At 41.0% G+C, this 22,708-nt stretch overlaps 1 protein-coding gene across 4 annotated transcripts in view; it reads right to left on the bottom strand.

The window, feature by feature from the left end:
- Sema6a (semaphorin 6A) overlaps positions 1–22,708 on the bottom strand; it is a 128,169-nt gene that overhangs the window by 49,704 nt on the left and 55,757 nt on the right. For all 4 annotated transcript variants that reach the window (XM_087194683.1, XM_004836164.3, XM_004836165.3 and 1 more), the window contains exons 2-6: positions 9,959–10,096; positions 7,580–7,697; positions 3,444–3,504; positions 2,300–2,362; positions 1,523–1,624 (exon numbers count right to left, since the gene is read on the bottom strand). In XM_087194683.1, the coding sequence (XP_087050809.1) occupies positions 1,523–1,624; positions 2,300–2,362; positions 3,444–3,504; positions 7,580–7,697; positions 9,959–10,058 (444 nt within the window). In that variant the 5' untranslated portion in view covers positions 10,059–10,096. The remainder of the gene's footprint in view (positions 1–1,522; positions 1,625–2,299; positions 2,363–3,443; positions 3,505–7,579; positions 7,698–9,958; positions 10,097–22,708) is intronic.

Raw genomic sequence — 22,708 nt, 5'->3', positions numbered from 1 at the left:
ATACAAGACACACTGACAATGCTCAGAGCTAAACCCGCAACCTTTCAGTCCCCCAACCTCACTGTCTATTTATCTCTCCAACCTCACTGCCTCATTTATCTCCTGTCTAAACTGGTCACAGCCCCATTTGTCCACCACCAAGAGATAGCCTGGCAGTCACTCTTGGCTCCTCTCTCTCTCTCGCTCCTTGTTCTATGTGCCTTATCAATTATTAAATCCTCCTGGTTTTTGTCACATAAGAATTTCCTGAATCCCCCTTCTTTCCATCCCTAAGGCTACTTCCCCCTCCAGCCTCTTTCTGCTCTCACTTGCCACTTCACAGCCCAGCAAAGCAGAACCAAATGAAGCTTCTCAGGCTCAAGAAGCCATTTCTCATGCCATGCCTTGTCCCTGCTGTTTCCCCCACCGGGAATCATTTCGCTAACCTCTACTGATCCTTTAAGGCAGAGGTTAGGCAGCACCTCGTCATGATTTATTCCATACAAACTCAGCCCTTGTTTGAGAGCCCTGCATTAGGATGTGATCCCTGTCCTTACAGAACCTCTGGGTTTCTTACAGGCTGGAAGTATTTGTGTTCCAGTGTGAGAACAGCAGCTAGGGACTCTGAAGAGAATCCTCTACCTTCTTCCTGAAGCTTTCCCCCAACTGGCCATCTCAGGCTCGTGCTCCCATAATTCTCTGTATTATGTCACCATGGCAGCAACCCTATGGAATTAAGAGTTTTATTATCCCTGTCTGCCTTCCCTAAGGGTAGAGGCCTTCTTTCTCCCTTTACAGCATCAGTGCCTGGCTACAACAGATACACACAGCAGCTTGCTGAGTAAAAGACTGCGGCAGGAAGAAGGGACAAGAAAAGCAAACGAAAAGATGCAACGCCAAGACCATAGGCCACTGCTGCTCTACTTGTGCTGCTGGTGAGCTCCCGGCTTCCTCAGCAGCACCTGTATCAGCTGTGTCTCAGCTAACTATATTTACTAACTCTTTGAGAGCTATGTTTTTTTTTTCTTTGCATAAAGGCCAAAGTAAGTAAGTCAAGTAAGCAGTGAGTGCTAAATGGAATTAAATTCCAATGCTCTTGAAAATCTTACCAAGAGGAAAGTCTATGGTTTCAAATAGCATGCCTTTGAGACATCTTTTAGAATAGGAATCCCTCACCAATTAAGTGTGTTTTTGTGCTCAGGAGAGATAGTGGGGTGGGAGGGAGAAAGAGAAAGAGAGAGAGGAAATCCACACGGCATTACCCCATGGTAGGTATGTTGTTCTTCTGAACAATGAAGAATAGGGTCTTACAGAAACTACCTTGCCTGGGTATGCTCTTTACAGTTGTGTCAATCAATCCTGAACAAACAGGAAGCTCAGAAGCCAGCACAGGATCACTCATGTGGAGCAATACATTAAGCTGAACAAGGGAATGGAACCCAGGTGGTATTGAATAACCCCTCTTAGGTTGCTGCAGGTACAATCACAGGAAATTACGAAATACCTCCTGGTCGTGTGGTTCCAACAGACAAATGGCATTTACCTTGTAGTTCCTGCAGGAAGGGTTGAAAGCGTTTGTTCCACAGACAAACAAGGTATCATCATTTTTCTTTAGGAGGACTTTAATAAAGTTGTGACACTCATCCTAAAAAAATAATTCAAACTGTTTGGTTTCAAGTCCACTCAATACAAAAACCTATTCATTGCCATACACCACGATCTGTCCACAGCAAAATTAGAGTGAAGGCATCTGAGGAGTTCCCATGTTAAATGTTTGAGTTGCCAAAATGTTAACCAAAAGATGATGCTGATAACAACTGTTGTTTCAGCAGTACATGGCACAGAATGGAAGTGTTTTTATTTTATGTCACAAAAGGAAGGCAAGCTGGACTGCCATTAATTTTAATGCCAGATGCTCCAGAGTCCCTTGATGTCCAAGGCTTCTGGTTAAATGTGTTTTTGTGTCGTTAGATGACCAAAGGCATGAAGCCTGAATGCCTTTTATGAATGCTTCCCCAGACTCGCGGAGGTGGAGTTCGGGAGAGCAAGCACTAAGAAGACTCGGGCAGCCAGCTTTGTGTCCATAATCACAAGCGTTCTTCCTCAGTGTACGATGCAGTCCTAACGGCTGTTGTAATGTTTCATCACATTAAAAGCAAACTATTTTTGCAAATTAAAGCCTTCAGTAAGTTGATGGAAAAAGCAATTACTGGGGAAAAGGGAATAGCATGATGCATTCTACATCACAGTCTAAGGCTGGAGATAACCGTCAAAAACTTAACCCAAAGTGGCAGCTGCAGGAGGAATGAAAATTGCCTACCTTATGTTTTCCCTTCATTCTGCATGTGTCTACATCAGCCTGTCTAGATTTCCATGTCAGTTTCTACAGGGATCAAGAAAGAAATCAATTAGAGCCCAGAGGTTGTTGCATTTGATTTTTAGAAGTAAGAGTTCCCTTGGGGAGACTAGAGGCTGAACATATATTTATTGAATGCTTTCCACGCCCTTTCTCCATGATTAATTCACCATAACAACAAAAGATTAGAGATGGAAACATTCATTTAATTTTGAACTCCTATGTATTCATTAAACTACGAAATGGCCTTCTCTGAGACAAGATAAAGGAGAAAGGGAAGAAGAAACAATAGCCTGGAAATTTCACACACAATACCCAAATTAACTAGCTAATTGTTGCTCATTTTGATAAAATGCATGTCCTTGCCCTTTTCTTTCAGTTGCTAAGTCAATTTTTGTAAAGAAGGTTTTATCCTTAAAACATGGAAGTTATTTCCTTAAACATAAAAGGGACATTCACTTCAGGTGGACACAGATTTAACTCAGGTTGAGCTCCTTGTGTAAATTAAAGGAATAACGGGGTCTTCTAAGACTCGGGTTTAATTAACTAAAATGATGAAGGAAGCCTGGGCTGGACTTTTTCTAAAATTGATAACTACCGGGCTGAGGATTTAGCCCAGTGGTTCCATCGCCTTCCTCGCAAGCACAAGGACCCGAGTTCGATCCGTGGTACCAAAAAATAAAAAAATAAAAAAAATAAAATTGATAACTATCAATTTCTGAGGCACAGCGATCAAATCAAGCTTAATACTACAAGACATAGAAACATTATTGTTGAAACATTTCGGGGACAAAATATTACTTATGAATTACTGATATTTTTTTCCTGGACAGAGTTGGGAATATTTTATTGAAGGATTATAGAAATTACCTAAATCTCCAAAATATACATGCATACATCAATACAAAAAATATGAAGTACTTATTTCTGAACACATATTAAACCCTTGTGTACCTCCAAATTAGGAGTTCACAAAAAGTGTATTGGTATTGGCATTTACAAATTACAATTAGCCACATCATCTTATCAATCATTTAATATATATATATTCTCTTCAAAACTAGCCTAAGGTCCTCCATTTTAGAAAGATGGTTTTAAAACAACTTACTTTGCTACAGTAAATTTCTTCTGTGTGGGATGTATCTATATCAACTGTATAAATATGATCCCTAGAAACAAAGAAAGATTAATACAAGGTCAAACACGGGAGTTAACAATCTTTATTTTCTAATGAATGAGTTTCATCTCACTCAGCACAGAAAAGTCCATACCCATGCTTTTTAAAAAAATAAGCCATCCACACGCTAGACCTAAGATGCCTCTGAATCACATGCAGCACCTCCTGATCCATCATGGCCTCTGGCACTGTGGTTCTCCTTTTATGAAGACTTTGCTTAGTCTCCCTCTTCTCTAATACCAGAACTACAATTCCAGAATGCCCAGAGTGCATGTGGGAGGGCATGAAGGTTAAACTGGCCCAAGACTGGAGCACTGATAGATCTCGAGCCTTCTCAGCATCTACAAACCCATGTACTCAGTGCTTGGTATTCAACATGCCACATTGTTCGCCAAAGGAGCTAACCCAAAGCTGATCTCCACCTTCATCTCTTTAGAAAATGCATTTTCAGCCTTAGCTTTGATGATTTGATTGACAAGATGGAAGATGATAAGGGTGAAATTATCTCCAGAAGCCACTCTTCACAAGATGATGGTCAATTAAAGTCGAAAATGCTCTGGAACTAAAGTTTACACTTCTTGCTTCTGTTCACCTTCCTGTTTTGCTGAGAATTTAGCTATCTTTATAGTTTGCTGCCAATCTCCCCTTCGAAGGAGAGAAACAGAATCTGCAGCTCAGGTGTGGGGCTATATTTAAACCTCCCCCCTTCTGTGTAAGCAGAACACAAGGGTGTTTTTGTCTGAAATTCAGACGACAGAAAAGAAAAGCACTGTACTCAATGGAGGAGATGGGGGCTAGCGAGGGAAAGCCAAACAGCTCATTTTCCCTTGAAATAACATTGACTTTTTCTAAAATGCAGGAAGTCCTGGGGCTGGAAAATTATCCACAGCTTTAAACCAAGACCTCAAGGCCTCCCATGCAGACTTTCCAACCCTTACATTACCTAAAAGGAAGGAGTGGGGTAGAAGAAGAAAAAAGGAATTATTTGCAGGATTCATATATATGCATATACATGAATATAGTATATGTATATACACAGTTTTTGGGAAATGTTTGCTTCTGGTTTTTAGGGAAAGGACATAGAGAAAAATGAAAATAAGCTTTTCACATAAAAAGAAGGGGCAGGGCTGTCAGCTTATAAAATTCCTTGCCTGCTACTGAACTGTATGGGTGTGTGTGTGTGTGTGTGTGTGTGTGTGTGTGTGGTAGTGAGGGGAGAATAAAGAACCTGTTTTGTAAACTGCTGGATGGGAAGCTTCTTCAAACTTCAGTAGGGTGCCAGAATCACTATGCCCTTTAATTTCAAGGCAATTCACTGCATTCGTTTATTACTTGTTTGACTTTATAGTGCTGTAGTGGTCAGGCACATTATTGGAATGGAATTCAGGTTTGAGATGACTCTAGGCTTTTCCTTGCCCTGCTACCCTTCAAAACTGCAGTAGGAGCTGAATATATGAATTGTAAATTAACAACTGATTAATATGCACTGGCAACTCCCCAGAAAGCTCTCAGATTGCCCCCTTTTGGCATGGCCTGTTTATGTTAATTAGTAGTTTAGAGATTATAAAGAAAGACGAATTTATAAAGTGGATAACAATAAAAAAAGAACTGAAAGGGGTTCTTGCCACCAAGCCTTACTCAGTCCCCAGGGTTCTGGATGGGACTGGCTGTCGATTGCTGACACCAATTGTTTGGAAGAACTGGGAAGCCTTTTAAAAACAGAAGTGCATGAATGAAATCCCCTTTTGGATAAAGGCAATCTTTTTCACTATCTTGAAGATCACATGGCCCCAGCAAACAGAAATAATGCTCTATGGTCAGACATGGTCCGGGTGGGGGTGGGAGTCATTCCCAATGCCTATGTGCATAGCCCAAGATTCATATGCTGCTCTTCCTGAATTAAGTTATTTGAACATAAACTGACTTAATCCTAGGACTTCCTCTTCCCATTGAATTGTGTTGCCATGGCTTAAGCCTAGGGGGGAGGATCTAACATGAAGTCCTGTTACTTGCTGCCTAGGAACCTAGGTCCCTCAGAACAATGATGGAAACTGGGAAATTAAAAGGAACAGCCCCACATATGGCAGCCACTGAAGACCTGTATGAATTTTTCTGAGTGTATTGAAGGGAAGCAGCTGAGTGTGGAATAAAAACCAACATGTCAATGAGAAGTTGTTACAAACTTGACCTTTAATGAAAGCTGAGTCTGTTTCATAGTTTAAAAATAAAGGAATGTGTTTGTTTTCTCCCCCTTTCCTTGGGATAGGGAGGAGTTCAGAAGAAACTGTCATAATTTTTTTTTGGTACGGGGATCGAACTCAGGACCTTGAGCTTGCAAGGCAAGCGGCAGAACCACTGTTCTAAATCCCTGGCCTAAAACTATCTTAATTTTAATGAGCCACTTTTAAGTCTGTGAAGCACCTAGCTTCCAACATTTGTATTGCTGGAACCTGAGGCCCACACCTGTGCTACGACATCAGGTATAAAGGCTGTCTGCTACACCGCTTTTGTTCCCGGAAACTCAACTGCAAAGTGAACAATGCACAGGAGATTTCTGAGTTAAACTACTTCTCACAGATCCAATCTTTAATCATTTGTCTTGACCAGCCTTTTGGTAATCCTGTACACATGTAATCTAGTCTTGCTATATTTCAGAAACCAAAAGAGGAGCTGGTACAATACCAGAGAGGTGGGTACTGAGTCCTCCCAGGAACTGGGCTGTTTCATGATGAACACACACATTTAGGCTGACTGCTCCTGGGTGGCAGCTGTGGGAAGGGCATTACCAGGACGGATTGTCCAGCTCTGCCTCTGAATGGGCAGCACAGAACAGGAAGTGGCAGTGCAGCTCCCAGTTTAGGGTCTCCCTTGTTCAAATCCTGCCTCTGTCACTGAGCCTAGTTCTTTTCCTGCTGTGTCCTTGGATTCCTTTCAGAAGACATGGGGGGGAATAGTATCTCATAGGGCTATTTCTCATAGGGCTATTTCCAGGATTGAACAAACTGATATTTATAAAGAAATCTTCAACTACATTTGTAGCTTATATGGACATACCAGTATGTGCTATATTTGTGAAGTAAAAAATGTTAAGTGTTTTGGCACTGCTTCCTGTGCCCAAATCTGGCTTATTCTCAGGATGCTTTAAGCATACCTAAGCCTTTTTACTTTATGTTGTCACTGCAAAATATCTAAGTGCTTTAAGACAATTGAAAACCCTTGTTATTTACCTGATCTTTACCTATGCTCATAGCAGGATACAATCAGCATCTCTATATCTTCTTCCGGAGGGGGTCGGAGGTTTTTCATCTGCCTACACAGGGCTTCCAGGTGCTCTCTACTTGGAATTATTCTGAATAAGCCACACAGCCAAAATATGGGGGATCATATATTGTTGACACCCTAATGGACTCCATTAAGATAATCTAACCCCTCATTCAGCAGAGGACACTTACAGCCAGAGAAGTTGTGGTCCAGGATTAAAACAAAGCCCAAATCCATGTGGTTTCTACTTAGGTAGTATTTGTGCTATGCCATTTAGCCTTAAGGCATCAGTCTAAATGACATTTTTCCAAAAGGATGAGTAATTTTTTTTACTATAATCAAATTGGAAATCACTCTGGAACATCCAGTATTATGCTTTCTTTGGGTGCCATTGCCATTCTTTTAAAGTAATGATACATACTATATATTTGCTGCAAAAATAGGTTTAATATAAACACACCTACATGTACACTGTAACACATGTTTATACATTCAACTTGATTTAACAAATAAGGATCAAGGAGCAGAGCACTCTAGTGGATGTTTGGGTAAATATTTGCATATATGTTCGAGATACTTATGGATTATTTGAATTTAAGCACCAAAATATGCAATTATTTCTCTGTAAATCCATGCAAAGTTAAACAGACCCAGAAAATCTTGAAAGAATGATTGCTTGACAAAATAGGTTGTAACTTAAATAATACAGAGAACTTCAAGTTCTTAAAAAAATGATGCAAAACTGCAAATGCAGGACTCTGAATGTTTGGGATATTCTAAAGAAATGTGAAGAAGAGTCCGCTCACCTAGCAGCAATGTAGAGGGTTCTGTTCATGATCATAATCATCTGGATATCCAGCCTGTGCCTCTGTGTGGTGTTCCGTCCTGGCTTGTGGCCCACAAAAACTGGATACTGTTTTGTATCTGTAAAAGAAGGAGACGGGGCCAGAGGGGGAAAAGTAGATCAGGCCAAGAATTCTTAGGGCAGGATGACAAAGGAGGAGGCCCCAAAACACAACCACTTTTAATTCATACCATGTCCCCATTTTTCATCCCCAAACAAGTGTTATTTTAGGAAATACTATGACAGAAGCACACTCTTTAAGGAAGATCAAGTTACACTTCAGTTCCAGATGACAATAAGCTGGGAGTTAAGATTTCCAAGTGTCACAATTTCTGGGGGTTACACTTGGTAGTGAACCCTTTGCATGAAGGTGCTCTTTTCTTCTAGATTTCTTTTCATCTTGTGTAGAGTGCTAAGCCTGAGGGGGCAGACTGCCAAAAATCTTGTCTTGGGACAGAACTATTTCAAAGGCGCCTTCCCATCAATCACCACAAAAGCAATGTGGTCTGGAGGCGAGAGCCTTCGTCCAGGAGCCAGAAGAAAAATACAGTCTCCACAGGCATCCAGTTGGAATAAGCTACTATTGAAGGCGGCCCTGCTAGGCTGGATGGCATTCGAGGAACTGTGGGAAGTTCACTCCAGAGTTAAGCAATTGGCTAATATCACAGAAATGTGAGGTTTGACGGGTCTGGGTCAAACTGAGTGTAGCCAGTCAGGTGATCTGGAACTTTCCCTGACTTGGAAAGTCAATAAGCACATTTCTCCTATCTTGCAGTTCTCTTGGGCTGAGAATGGCCAATGTGCAATAACATCTAACCTTTCAAATTACCTACACCTCCACATCTCCCTGCCTTTAAACCTACAGTCTCCAGAGCACTGGCAACCTCCTCCCTCCCCTTAAATGAGTCTCATTTGGAAGGAGTGTTTTCTAGGGAGAGGGAGGGGTTGTGAGTAATGACTAGAAAACCATTTGCAGATTTACACTTAGTTCCCTACACTTTAAACCACTGTAGTATCTGAATATTATGCACAGTGTAATTAGAGGGCTTGGAATATTTTACTCCCAAGCAAGTGGCATAAGATTAGCTTTTGCTTCTCCTTCCACTGTTCTAAAGTTTCATTTACTCATTCATAAAGGAAGTTCCTAAAACAATTCATGTCTCTACTATCATGGATTTGGATGACTCGGATGTATGATTTTCATATATATGTTTGGGCTAGTGTCTCTTCTATACTGTGGTGCCCAAGAGAAAAAACTTATTTGAGATGGAGATAAACAGATGCTTATTTGTACTTTAAGGGTGGGGGACTCTACCATTTTTGGAGTGATGGTCTTGACTTCAATTAAGACCCAATTTGGTCTTTAATCATACCCTTTGGGCCTTTTGTTCCCTAAGTGCTTTATGTATCAGTCTTGTCACCTCAATTTTATCTGAAATTATCTTCTTTTTCAACTCATGGAGTCCAGCTGAGAGCTGGGCATTGACGGATCGATTAGTATCCAATGTTAATGATATACATTCTTTGTATGGTTCATTCAGTATGTTGGGATAACTACCGGGAAAATGGGTATTTGGGAAAATGTTTGTTTTCACATTTACTGAGATAAAATAGCCTTTGGGAGAATAAGAAAAAATAGTAAATTGGATGTTCTATCCAACACACAGGTGGAACTTTCCTCTTCGGAGAAGAGGACTGAATTTTCAATAATGGCACTGTCTACCCAGGCAATAAAATGGATACCAAAAAATGTTACAAACAGTTAAAATAGGTCCTCTGTAGATTCAAAATCACTTTTTATCCAAGACTAACAATGATACAACTTCTAAATTTTAAAGTTATTTTTTTCTAAAGTACCCTAATCCAGTCATTATTTTCTTTTCATATCTTGTAATGATGCCCATATATTGACTATAGATGAAAATGTGTAATAACACGAACACTGAAGTGGTAGTAATATTCTTCCACACAGCTAGTTTTAAGGTATAGGCATGGCCTCTCGATAGTCAGTCACTGAGACTTCATCAGGGTTACTGAGGGACATTTCAGGGGCTCACATCTGTCCCCAAAATAAATGATGGAGTTACATAACTGTCATCATACCATTTTGACTAGACTTAGATTATTTACTTTAGCCATTTAAAATGACATCTACTTTTCTGTTTAATATTTCTGTTTTTTTTTTTTTTGGTACCGGGGATCGAACTCAGGTCCTTGCGGTTGCGCAGCAGGCGGCAAAACCACTGAGCTAAATCCCCGGCCCTAATTTTTATGTTTTGCTCCATTGATCTAGGCTGAAATGTCTGCAAAAGGAGACAGTGAGTGAATTTGTGGTACTTACAGTTGCCATGCGAAATACTGATTGGCTCAGAATCTTCTGGGAAACCAGCCCCAGCAAAATGCAGCAGTGTGAAATATAGCAGCAAGGCTTCTGACCTCATAGTAGTTCAGCGGGGAGACTTTATTTCTCTACTTCACCCTGCCAAAAAGCAAAGACAGATATTTTTCTTTTGCAAGTCAGCTTTATTCAATTTCATAAAATGAAATGGTCTTGAAGATGACCCAAGACAAAAAGACTTCTGCTTCACACCTTGTCCGTTGTGAATTCACTAATCACTGTGTCTTACACAAAGATCTTGATGGTACGAAGAGCCCACTGTACCCTCTTTCCCCTGGATCTGAGACCTTTTGCAGAGCTTCTCCCAAACACAGTGGCTCCATTCCTTTGAGCCATCCGTAGGCCCCTATTTCACGATTAGGCAATTCTGCATCCCCAAAAATGTGGATAACTGGCAAACATCATTTTCTGTTTCAGTTAAATCTCTTTCTTCACAGCAAGTTTTTAGAAATCAAAGGTGCTTTGTCCCAAACATGTTTTCTGTGGCTAGCCCAAGGTCTTTGAGTAATTTGAAGTAGTTGCTGATATTGAAAAATTAGGAGAGGGCTGGGGATTTAGCTCTCAGTTGCATGGCGCCTGCCTTGCAAGTGCAAGGTCCTGAGTTTGATCTCTGGTACCAAAAAAAAAAAAAGAAAAAAAGAAAAATTAGGAGATCTCTGATAATAATCTAGATTTCCAGCTTTTTTCATAAAAGAAGATTGTCATACTGACTTCAACAGTATTTTCTAGACATTACACACCAGCTCTCTTGTTTGTGCTGACACACACACGCACAATCCCATTTGCTCATTTTTATCACTTGTTGAATCCCTTCATTGATATCTTTTCATCCTACTTCATGTAATTCTACAGTGAGCTTAGACATAGACAAAAATCACACAATCTATGTTTAAAAAGCAATAGTTAGATGCTCTCAGATATTGTGAAGAATACTTTAAGGAGAATCTGAAACCACATCCTGATAGAGTACTGCAGATTTTTAAAAATCATATCTATATATTTTAGTCTGAAATATTACCCTACACTGGAAGAGTAGTAAATAAAATGCCAGATGTGTGGTTCTACACATCTGTATTTTCTTAAGGATGCTCTTTCTGTGTAGAAAAATTCTCCTAAATCTTAGGAATAAAAATCCCATGTGGAACTGCTGGATACAGGGAAATAAGACATGTAATACAGTAAACATCACATAATTCTCAGGCACTTTTCAAGTGTTGATCTACCTGGGAAATGAATGTAAAATGCGGTATGTTTTCATCCTTCCAGGCTAGTGCTCTTTAAAGTAGACTGCCAAAGAATGTCTTTTCTGAACAAAGGTATGTTATAGAAGTTCATCAATCATTTAAGAGTTGCGTGTAGAAACGTCAAACTTAGTAACCTAGATGTCTTTGAAAGTTAATTTGGCAAACAAACTGCTATTTTACACTTTCTGGAGCACCATTTAATATTAGATACCTATGTCTCTTTTCTTCATGCCAAAAAAAGCATTAATAAGTCCCAAGTGTTGTGTCATAACTTATAATTTCACAGACACAGCTGGGTCTTAATCATTTCTTCAACTGAAAAGTGCACATTAATTAATTTGTTTTATCTTGAAAATCAAAGAGGGAGAGAGGTTGAGAGAAAAGCCTAAAGAATTCCATATCTGCATCTCTGATGTACAGATTAAAATTAAATTCAAATGATTCTTTGTTCACAAGGGCGGCCCATTACTGAGAGACACAAACATGTATTTATAGGTGAGTTAAAAGCAAGTCTATTTATTTATCTATTTGCCAGTTCTTTCTAGTCTAGAGAGTGTGAACAAAAGGGAAAGAAGCTTCTGTGGGGCCATATTTGTTTCTCACGACTCCTGTTCAACATAACATCAAAGGGGAGAAAGCAATAGCAAGAGTAGGTAAAACATAAGACACCCCTCAGCTGTTACATTTTAGGTGAGGGAGCATATGGGGAAGCGGAAGAAACTGCAACACTTATCAAGGGCTCAAGAGCAGAATTACAGCATTGCACAGAAGCATATTGCCTTAGCGTTTGCAGCACATGATGAGGAAAAAAGGAAATGGGAAAGGTTGATACTCATTCCTTCAGAAGTCTTGGGAAATACATGTATAGCATACTTTTGAAGATTAACTTTTCTTATGACAGATGAGCACTCTTCCACAATTGCATTCATCTTTGCACAGGTGTTCTCCAAGTTAACAAGACAGAACTCTGCTACATTATTATATTCCCCCAATTTTAATTCTTTTTGTAGATTGTATGTGCTGAATGCAAAATTCTTAACTCCTGAAGCTGGCAGGAAAAGCAATGCATACAGAAGATGTCTATTATGCAATTCAATGGCTTCTTTTAGTTCTTCCATATATATAGCCAGGATCATGGCTAGGATACATCATTTAAGTATTTCCAGGTTTACAAGAGGCCTCTCTGCCATGAAAAATAGCTGTTTTATGTGTTCTTCTATCATCACATCATCAGGTAGTTACCATGTACATTATATGCGTGAAAGTCTGCTGGCAGAACTGGTTAATCTTGGCCAGTCCACACAAACTTTAAAGTTTTCTTTAAAGCTGAAGTTTTGATGTATTATTCCCTTCCTACTCAACTTTGGGCCCTAAACCTTGTATATTTTTTTTATTGAAATGATTGCTTTTTGGAGGAATCCCAGTTCAATTACACTGTCATTTCCCATCTCACAGAACATGGACTGGGTCTCCCACGTAACATCCCAGCAACACAGACTTGAACCAGCCCAGGAGAAAAACTAAAACTTTCCACTGAGTTTTAAAATCTTGAGTTAGCTGAGTTGCTGCAAATTAAGATGCTGTTTAAGTAACTTTTCAAACTTTAGAAAGTGCTACCCTCACATAGCATATCTATAACTATCTGCAAGCATCTGTCAATTTCCTTGCCTATGACTTGCTTAGATAGACCAACTAGGACACAGGCTTCAGCAACTACCCAGAAAACGAGATGAGAGGACTGTCAATTTGAGAACTCTAAATAAAAACATTTACTTCAAAAGTAAGCTTATTATGCTTGAATTTTCCATCTAATTGTCTCAGCCTGTCACTATTCTTAGCCTGAAAAGAACTCACCTTTGTAAAATGCACCATTCCTATGAAGTTATAAATCTACTCTGCCCCAGCTGAAGAACATTCTTAATTTTAATAGGCATCTGTTTTGTGAATTTATTAGGTCTATTTCAGTTCATCTAAAATTAATTTGTGTTGACTTTCTACACACTCTGAACTCAGACAAAAAATTTTTTTACTGTAATTTTTCATGACAGTTTTTAAGACCAAATCAAATAATTAAAACGGTGATGCACAAATGGTGTTATGACTACTGGCTGCCATGAGCCAAGTGAACCATGCAGAGTGCTAACTGGCCAGGAAATTGGCCGTCAGGTATTCCAGATTGAAGACCAAACAAAGGGGGCTACTAGGAGGTCTGTCTGAAAATCTCGCGGAGGAATTCATCCTGATATCGTGTTTTAAAGTGATATATTTTCAATGATAGGAGTTTCCATACACACACACACACACACACACACACACACACACTTCCCATGCCTTCATCATCTAGGTTGCTGTGTTGGCAAAATGTGAAGCAAAGGGGACACCAGTGGAACTGGAGATGACTGTGAAGTCAGAGAATGAGGACAGCAATTGCCACATCTTAGTTCTAATCAATCAAGTTCATTTCATAAAGCCAGGAGGATTGAAAAGCCATGATAAGCCAATACAGTCAAAGTACCACTAGGTCAAATCTTCTGCCCAATTACCCCCTGAAAAATTACAGTGGGTTCACAAACTGGTAGTACAGTACTTATCCAAAGTTGTCTCATAGAAAAAAACTAAATTAGCAACATATAGATAAAATAGATTTAGCATACAATTCTAGATTTCTGCCTTCTCAAAAAAAAAAAAAATTAATCAGGGATCTGGCTTGGCTGGCCTGTGATGCCACACGGCAACACTCTGGGGCTGAGGGGTGGCTGCCCAAAGTGGAGGGGCTGACCCTCCTCAGTTGGAAAAATCCACGCCACTTCCCCTTTTCTTAGGAAGCCTTCTTCACCCATCACCCTCCCCTGCTCGACCCCTGAAGGCTTTCTCTGAAAACAAGCTCCACACCACCCAAGTTAAGGACATCACTGCTGTGGCATGAGATACTCTGCTTATGTTTACCATCCTCTGCAAGGTGCTGTGTGTTGGCCTTAGCAAATGGACCCCATGAGACCCAACACATAAACACAAAAATAAATGGAAACTGCTTTTTAAAAAAGACCCAGTTGGGCCACTCCATGTCCTGTCTACATTTCCAGCTGCAGCCGGCGATGCAGTAATGCACTTGCACTTGCAGTAATACACCTGACTGTACGAATACAACTTAAATTTGATACAACAGCACCTTCTAGAACATTGGCACCTAGTGAATATTTTAATAATAAGTGGTAATGTGAAAAAATAATATACCTGGAAGCATTAAGATTGGCCTTAAAATAAGGAGGAAATGATTGTGGTAGTCTCTTTTTTTCATGGGGAAAGTTATTTACGACCATGTTTCAGTAATTCTTTTAAAAAGCACATTTTCTCCTGACATCATAGGAAGTTTTCAACATAATCAATAATTCACACTGTCATTAAGAAAATGAAAGGCATAATGCTGTGACCCTAGCCCAGTCAACCTTGCTTGCTCCCCGTTCTCTTACCTGTAAAATGAAAGGACATTCAGCATAATGGCCTATAAAACTTGTCCAGACTCTGAGATTGCACTATTTGAGATGATTCTTACCCTAGTGAAGAAGGGTGTGCGTGTGTGTGAGAGTAACCATACAAGGCACGACCCCGAGTCAGCCCCTCCACTATCAAACTCTTCCAAGGCCAGCGACACCATTGGAGGTAGGAGGCTGATGCAGGAGGAGTAGGGTACCCAAGCTGAGGTGAGTTGGGCATGGGAGCCCCCACATCTTCCCTCTTTGCTCTGTGTCAACAGGCTAATTACTCAGGCTCTGGTTGTGTCAGGCCACCTAGAAGCTTATGACCAAAATCAGGGAGAAAAAAATTCCGTGCAACGGTGCTAGTGTTTGTTCTAAAATGAATGGGGACCAGGGCTCATTGTTTCCTCCACTCTCTCCTTATTGTCCCCAAACAGCATGTGGTTTGGAAACTAGGGAGGTCAGGGTGTCTATGGGTGGTACTGTGTGAGGCAAATAGGAGGTGAGTCAAGTCTTCAGCAAACAACTGTGGGCTGCAACAGCCACAGCATGCCGAGCTGTGCAAAGCTCATCCACTGGGCCAAAGATGCCCCAGCATGCCGCTGCCTCTCCTCAACTGCAGGGCCCCGAGTAGGTCTCAGAAAGCTCCAACCACTAGAGAGGGTGCTGCTGTCACCATTTCACCAGATTCAGAATTTGGCTGGATTTTACACTACAAACAACATTTTCATTTTTATTCTTCGCCTCTCTGACCTCATCATCTTTTCCTTTCAGTGTGAATCTCTGAAATTTTGACCAGAAATAAGTTATAAAGCTCGGGAGTAAAATCAAACTGTTGCTAATGATCTGGAAGAGCAGGAAGGGCAGAGGATCAAGCAAGGGCACCTCAGTCACTCCCCTGTCACTGAGACACAGTACCCGAGACCCACAGTTTAAGGAGGAGAGGCTCACTTTGGCTCGTGATTTTTAGAAGATTCAGTTCACAGTTGGCTGGCTCTAAGGAAGAAATGGCATGGTAGAAGAGTCTGGCAGAGAGAAGCTGCTCACATCGTACTGGACAGGAAGCAGAGAGAGAAGGAAGGAGCCCGGGAAGGAGAGAGACCCTTCTAGGTCATGTCCTCAGTTACCCACCTCTTCCACCTATGCCCCTACACCTAATGACACATATAGCTAGGAGTTACATAGCTATAACTCATTAGTGAGTTAACCCATTGGTGAATGTAGCACCCCCATGACACAAACACCTGCTGAAGGCCTTGCCTCTGAAACTTTGGGGACATCCTAGATCTGAATCACAGAAGCCCTCTGCCCACTACCCCCAGGACCTTTCACAAGATGCTTAAGCTCTTGAGCTCACTTTCCCAGCTCTAGGTCCTCAGAAACCGATTGTGCCTAGCCCTTAATGAATGTTTAATGATTAATGCTTTTTAATACTTTTCTTGGATTCCTTTAACAAATTCTCATGCAGGACGGAGATTAGCTCCTGGTGTCCTACTTGATTCAGTAGAAATTCCCCCCTCTCCCTCCTGTCTGAACACTAAGCTTCCTATCTCGGAGTGGATTCGGGGAGGCAAGAGTGGCTGTTTCAGGAATCACACTCATACTGCTGTGGGTTTTAAAAATATAAATCATGTCACTCACACTAGTGCGAAGGAAAATAATGATATAGAAAACAGAAAGGATGAGATAGATGTAGAGGTCTACTGAGCACATTCTGTGTGTACAGTACATGTGCATGATATTTAAATATCACAACAACCCAGAGAGACAAGCCTAACATCTCCATTGTACCCAGAGGGAAACTGAGGCTCGGAGAGGTTAAATAACATGTTTAAGCAGCACACAGTAAATATTTATAGCACTTTGGCAAAACAAAACAAACAAAAATTAGAGCACAGTACTGAAAAGGGAAAGCCAGGACTCAAACCCAAGTCTATGTGATGAGAAAGATTTTGTTTTTCCCAGGACATCAAAGAAAGGGACCAGAAGGGGGAGAGAGAGAGAAAGAGAGGGGGAGGGGAGAGAGATAGATATGCTGGCCTAAATGGAAACTGCACTTAAGATAATATCTTAATATAGGTTGATACATCTATGCTTACGTGGACAGAGAGGCTGAAAAGTCCCTAATGGCTTCAGTAATAAAAATCTATAAAAGGAGTACACAGTTGCTTCCAAACATGTAGGCGTGCAAAGGCTCATTCTACTTTATGAGCCAGTGATTGCAGGCTTAGGGTGACAGAAAGATGCAAATGCTTCTCAACTGCAGTTTTAGGAGGAATTGATTATCTTATGACACCACTGTGTTAACTGGCACCACTTGCCTGCTTGCAGACTCCCTCGGTAGTGGTGTTTTAAAGTCAATACATCATAGAGAACCGTGTCCATTGTTAAGGGTAAGAACCAGACTGCCTGCTTTGGGGGCTGCTGAGATAAACAGATTGGACACCTCTCAAGTCAGAGTGAGGAACCTCTGCCCGGAGAGAACTGGGAAGGCAGGTGTTTGTGCTGAGAAGCCAGCTCGCTGAGTGCCGGAGACCTGTCTAACAGAGATCAAAACTGCTGATTATTCTTGTATCAGAGGAAAATTTAAAGCACCAAAGAGTGTCTAAATAGCACGTGTCTCTCAGTGACCTGGACACCTCTGTTTCAAGGACTGCAGCATGAAGGAAGGGTGCTGTCTGTAGGACACAGAACAGGGTCAGATGTCTCCCAAATGGACCTGGAAACCGCCTGGGCCCACTGATCCTGGCTGAAGCCTCCCCTGTGTGCAGTCTTCGGGGACTATGAAAGCCCCTTATCCAGTGGCATTTGCATTAAGAAGCTTCACAAGCTTCACAAGCTTCACAAAAATGCGAAAAATAGCTCCAGCCTCTTAATAAACCATCTGGTCTTTCTCTCCTCCTCTTCTAAGCCATTAACAGAGACAAAAGCACCTATATCGGAAGAAAAGGAAATGCCACAGACCCAACTTCAACACATTTTGGAGAATGATGATAGCATTCAATGGAGGCTAATAATAAATATCGACTGTGTATAATAGATTTCCATTTTAGATCTGAAACCACTGTCAGCAAGGAGCAGAAAAACAGTGGTGAATTCAGAAGTACTTCTAGAAAAAAAAATTTAGAGAAGTAAACGTAGGTTATATATCTGTAATCTTTAGAGGGGCGAAGGCCAATCCCTTTCATGTCAATTCGTTGCTATGACAGTTTTCTTACTCCCACCCAAAGACACACCCCTGAGCCAACACATTTAATGTACTTTGCTTGAATAGTTCAGATCCAATTTAATGGCGCATTAGGACTCAGTTATCTTGATCTGAGAAATCACCAACAGTCCCAACCATGTTTATCTGCAACACGCCCCGGCCTTCTGCCATTGCCTTATTTTGAAACTTTTTATAATATTGCTGGACTGAAACATCTGTTTCAGCTCCAGAAACAAATCCTCCTTTTATTTTACTGAGAAAACTGAGGCCAGAAGAAGAGAGGTCAATTGCCAAATGTAGCGCTGCTCAAAAGGGGCAGAGCTGAGCAGCAGTGGAGGACACACAACTCCTCCACAGAGTGCTTTCCCTACTGCTGCTGCTTTCAGAAAGGGAGCCAAAATTCATTCATTTCTCTTTGGCTCGCTGCCTGATGCCCATTATTTCTATTGCCTGATTTCCATCTCCCTGACTCCCTGTTTTCTGCTGGGAGCCAGGCTCTGTGCTGAGAGGGGCATACAGAGAAGGATGGAACCATCCGTCCACCGAGGAGGACCGTACTGGAAACAGGGGAGGGCTGGCAGCTTCCGCTCACTGCCCCCACACAGAACACATAAGCAACAAGAATCTTTGAGAGTACTACTTGGGGGTTGAAAATGTTGCAGGGTACGCAGGGTAGCAAGATGGGCAAAGGCTTCAGCTAGAGAGCACTTTGGAAAGTGGCTTGATCACTTCCTGCAGAAGGGCAGGCTGGAAATAAGACTGTTCAGATCAAAGGACCAGGTCAAGGCAGCAGGCAGTTAAAACAGATAACACTATGCTGATTGAATTTCCAGACGCTCAAATTGGACTATTTCATTCTTTGCTGAAGGGATTTCAAACATTTGTTTAAAGTAATGGATGTATTTTTTTTTCATTTCACTAAAGTTTTGTTTAAGGTATTATAACAGAATAAAGATTGTGTCTGCTGAGACATTTTTTTCTTCTAAGGTTAAGACAGAAGACGGAAAGGGGTGGGGGAGCTCTGGTACAAACGTATTTGTTGGAGGTGCTGAGCATGGGCATCATTTTCACATTACTATTAATTTTCTGTAGTTGTGATTTTATCCCAGAACTCTGGGAGGCTGTGACAGGAAGGTCACAAGTTCGAGCCCAGCCTGGGCAACTTAGTGATTTGTGAGACGGTGCCTCAAAAAAGAAAAACAAAACAAAACAAAAAAGAAACAAAAAACAAGCTGGGAATGTAGCTCAGGGTGAAGACCCCAGGTTCATTCCCCCAGCCTCCTCCCCTCCATGAAGCAGAGAGCAAAAATAAGACATCTAGGTCCAAGGTACTTCTTCCTAGCCCTTCAGAAAGATATCTGCTGGGTGGCTTTAAAGGAGTACACTGGAGATATTCAGTGACAGGAGTTTTCCAGAAACCTTTGTTAAAATCCTGAAGGGATTTGAACTAGAATAAAGCAATCACTGTTCTTTGCCAGGATGACTCTAATCATTTCTCTTCTGTCTTCTCTCAGCACTGTTAGGAGAAAACAAAACCTCCCCACCTTCATGCTAAGCTCCTCGCTTTGCTAGAGTTGCTCAAGCTCTCTCGTGGTGCGGATGTGCTCTTCTCCAGGTTTCAGAGTGGACATTAACTCCAAGCATGGCTCAGACACAGAAAAACAAGCTGCAGGTCTCTCCTCACCGGAGCTGTGAATGTCAGCCCCAGATACCAACACAGTATCAATCAGAGGCGATGTGAATTTTGAATAAGTCTTTATTGTTTCCTTATGTGTGAACTTTTGTTTTGTGAAACAAAAACAAAAAGAAAAAAAGAGTGAAAACCATTTCTCTGCCTGAATTGGCTCCTCTGGGAGGGCTGAGCATGTGCCATCTCCCATTGCCTTTCCTGCCTCTCTCCACAAGCTTGAATGCTTTCTTTCCTTCCATCCCAGGAGCCAAAAATAGAGTTTATAATTGACTAATAGCTTCTGATTTTACAAAAGGAGACATGATACCATTTCTGGATCTGCTTTGGAATAGAGCATTATCATGATTAAAGTCTATGCGCATGGTGGATTCTCTATATGTCTGTGTGTCTAGACACATCCTGAATAGAAATGAGATGGAAGCATTATTTCCTGAATTTTCATAATTTCTCCACATTTGTTAAGAAATTTATTTCATTTATTTTTTTAAGTCCCAATGAGCTGGGTGAAAGTTGCAAACGCACATATTTAGACCTATTGCTGAGTTTTTCTGAAACCAGTGCCATCTTAATCATCTGTGTTTGTGTTCTTTACATTATAAAGTGACTAACGAGGTTGGCTTGATTTGCTTACAGCAAAATAACCTAGGCATTTTCCAAAGGCAGTTCCCTATTTGAATTAGGATGGAGAGAGCAGTATTCATAAGCTGCCGGAGTTAAAATCAAATCTAATGATATGACCCCCTAAGATTTTCATTTGTTTTTAATGTGAAATCCTACCTTCAAAATTAATAATTATTTTCAAACATCCTGAAAATATGTTTCCTTAAGGCCAATGAAAATAGGTTCCAGGAAATTACGGGTTTGCTTAAATATCTCTACCGCTTAATGCTTGCTTTTTTGCACAGGTGACTGAAGGGTCAAGACAATGGGATTTACAGTCCTGCTCCTTGGAATGTGAGTGCAGTACTCAGAAGGGAGCAGCATTAGGAGGGGTAATTTAGGTGTTAGTTGTCTTTAAATCTGAGTCTCCTTAAGAGGAAAGGAAAACAATTTGGCTTTGTCCTGTGTTTCTGGATCAGTGTGCAGTAAGTGGTTTGGAAGCACAGGTGCACAATCCTTTATTTGCAATGGCAAAGCCAGAGACCCAGTTTCCCCTACTCAAATGGTAACAAAATTTATGAACTGGCATGAAGCCACTTATAGTCTTTATTCCCATTAGAGTTCATATTTTATACATTTTACTGTAAAACTGTTAATAGATTTGATTACTAGGTATTGCTGTTGATACCAATGAGGTTGTGTCATTTTTCTAAGATCTAAAAGTTTAAAATTCTGAAACATATCTGCTTCAAGGATAAGAGAGACAGAGACAGAGAGAGAGAGAGGCTGAGACAGAGACAGAGACTGTGTGTTTTTGTTCCTGAAGAGATTAAAAACAAGACAAAAAGAAAAAGTGAAAGAGCAAAGTTCCCAACATTAGTTTGGCTAAGCCTGGGGGCTAATTATCCCACAGTGTGTTGTGAAATCCTTAGAGGATTAAAAAATTAATCTGATACCATTTAGTTTTTAAAATGTAACATTATCCTTGCAAGAGTAATTCAGAGAGGGCCGGGGTTGTAGCTCAGTGGCACCGCACCTGCCTTGCAAGCCTAAGGTCCTGAGTTCGATTCCCGGAGTGGGGGAGGGGGAGTAATTCAGAGATCAGGAGTTGCTAGTTACCTACTCTTAGCTACTTCTGTTCCATTCTAATAATGACAAAGTCCCAGGCAGCTCTGCTCTCTCCAAGGGCCTCAGAAAAGGCTTCCACAAAAGAGTGATGCTCAGAGAGTGGGTACAATCTTGGTAGAGGGGATCTCAAAGCCTCCTGTGTGCAAGCAGTGACATCTAGCAAAAGAAGTGCCTGCCTCATGGGGCTCAGCCACTCCTTCCTGGATGAGCTTCCTTCTCTCTCCCATCGGAGAGCTGATAAGTGATTCAGCTTGCTCTGTCCAATGGGTAGACTTCACAGGCTTTTTCTGTGCACTTGGTGGTGGTTTTTCCAAGGTAACGTCCACATGTCAGCACACTGTAATCTTCCTCTCCCTCAGGGAACAAACTAGCAATGGCCTTTTTCAATGGTAGTATCTGAGAGGCAACTGTCAACAGTCAGCAGCTGCCCTCTGTTTGGTTACACGTTTTGGCTTTAATTTTCAAACACCTTCAATTTTCTTTTGGTAACACCAGAAGTTGAGGGACTAACAAATAGAAGGAAAAATTTGAATTTCCAGAATATTTCAGCAGACAATAGGTGGGAATGGAACACCTGCTCACTGCCCTTCCACTCTGAGATGCTCCTCCAATTCACTGACTCTCTCCTTTCTCACAGAGTGGACATTGGGCATCACATGCAAAAGTAATCAATTTTAACTCTGACATAAAATCAAGGCAAATGGTTAACATCAAAATAACCTGGAAACATGGTTAATTATGGCAGTCTAAATGATCTGGAAGGAAGATAGCACATGGATATCACCATTTAACCCTTAAATTAAAAAAACCCCACAATTCCTATAATTAATAGCACAGGAGACAATCACTGTAATTATAATCTCTGTCAGAGAGAGCAGAATCAGAAGGAAAAGTGAAATCATTCAATAAGCTTGAGTATGACAGACAGAAACTAAATTAAAGTGCTGATGGTCAGATAAAAGAGAAGTGATAAATCTGAGAAAATGAGTATGAGATGCATGGCCAGCTGGCAGAGGAGCTGCAAGGCACCAAGATCCCTGGGGTTCTAAGCCCACCTTTCTTTGAGAGGAAATGGAGGCAGAAAAAATGAATAAAAAGCTCTGACAGGTACTGATCCCCTGTTTATTAGGAAGCAGAAGTCTACCTAGGCTATCTAGGCTTTTCCATTAAGGATTCAAGGGCCTGAGCAGTCGGATGGAAAAGACACAGTTATGGACCACATGGAGAGGGGAATAATGCATAAACATCTCCTCAAAAAGGAGGTTCTCTGGATTCACTTTGAATAACTAAAAGACTAAGGCAGAAAAACTGTCTTCTCAAATAGCAATATTCTTCCTGTTGAGTTAA

Source organism: Heterocephalus glaber, unplaced genomic scaffold (genome assembly GCF_053883595.1).
Source record: "Heterocephalus glaber isolate CG9 unplaced genomic scaffold, H.glaber_assembly_v1.0 deba00001606, whole genome shotgun sequence".
NCBI classification, from domain to species: domain Eukaryota; kingdom Metazoa; phylum Chordata; class Mammalia; order Rodentia; family Bathyergidae; genus Heterocephalus; species Heterocephalus glaber.
This window is presented reverse-complemented; position numbering and strand designations above follow the sequence as displayed.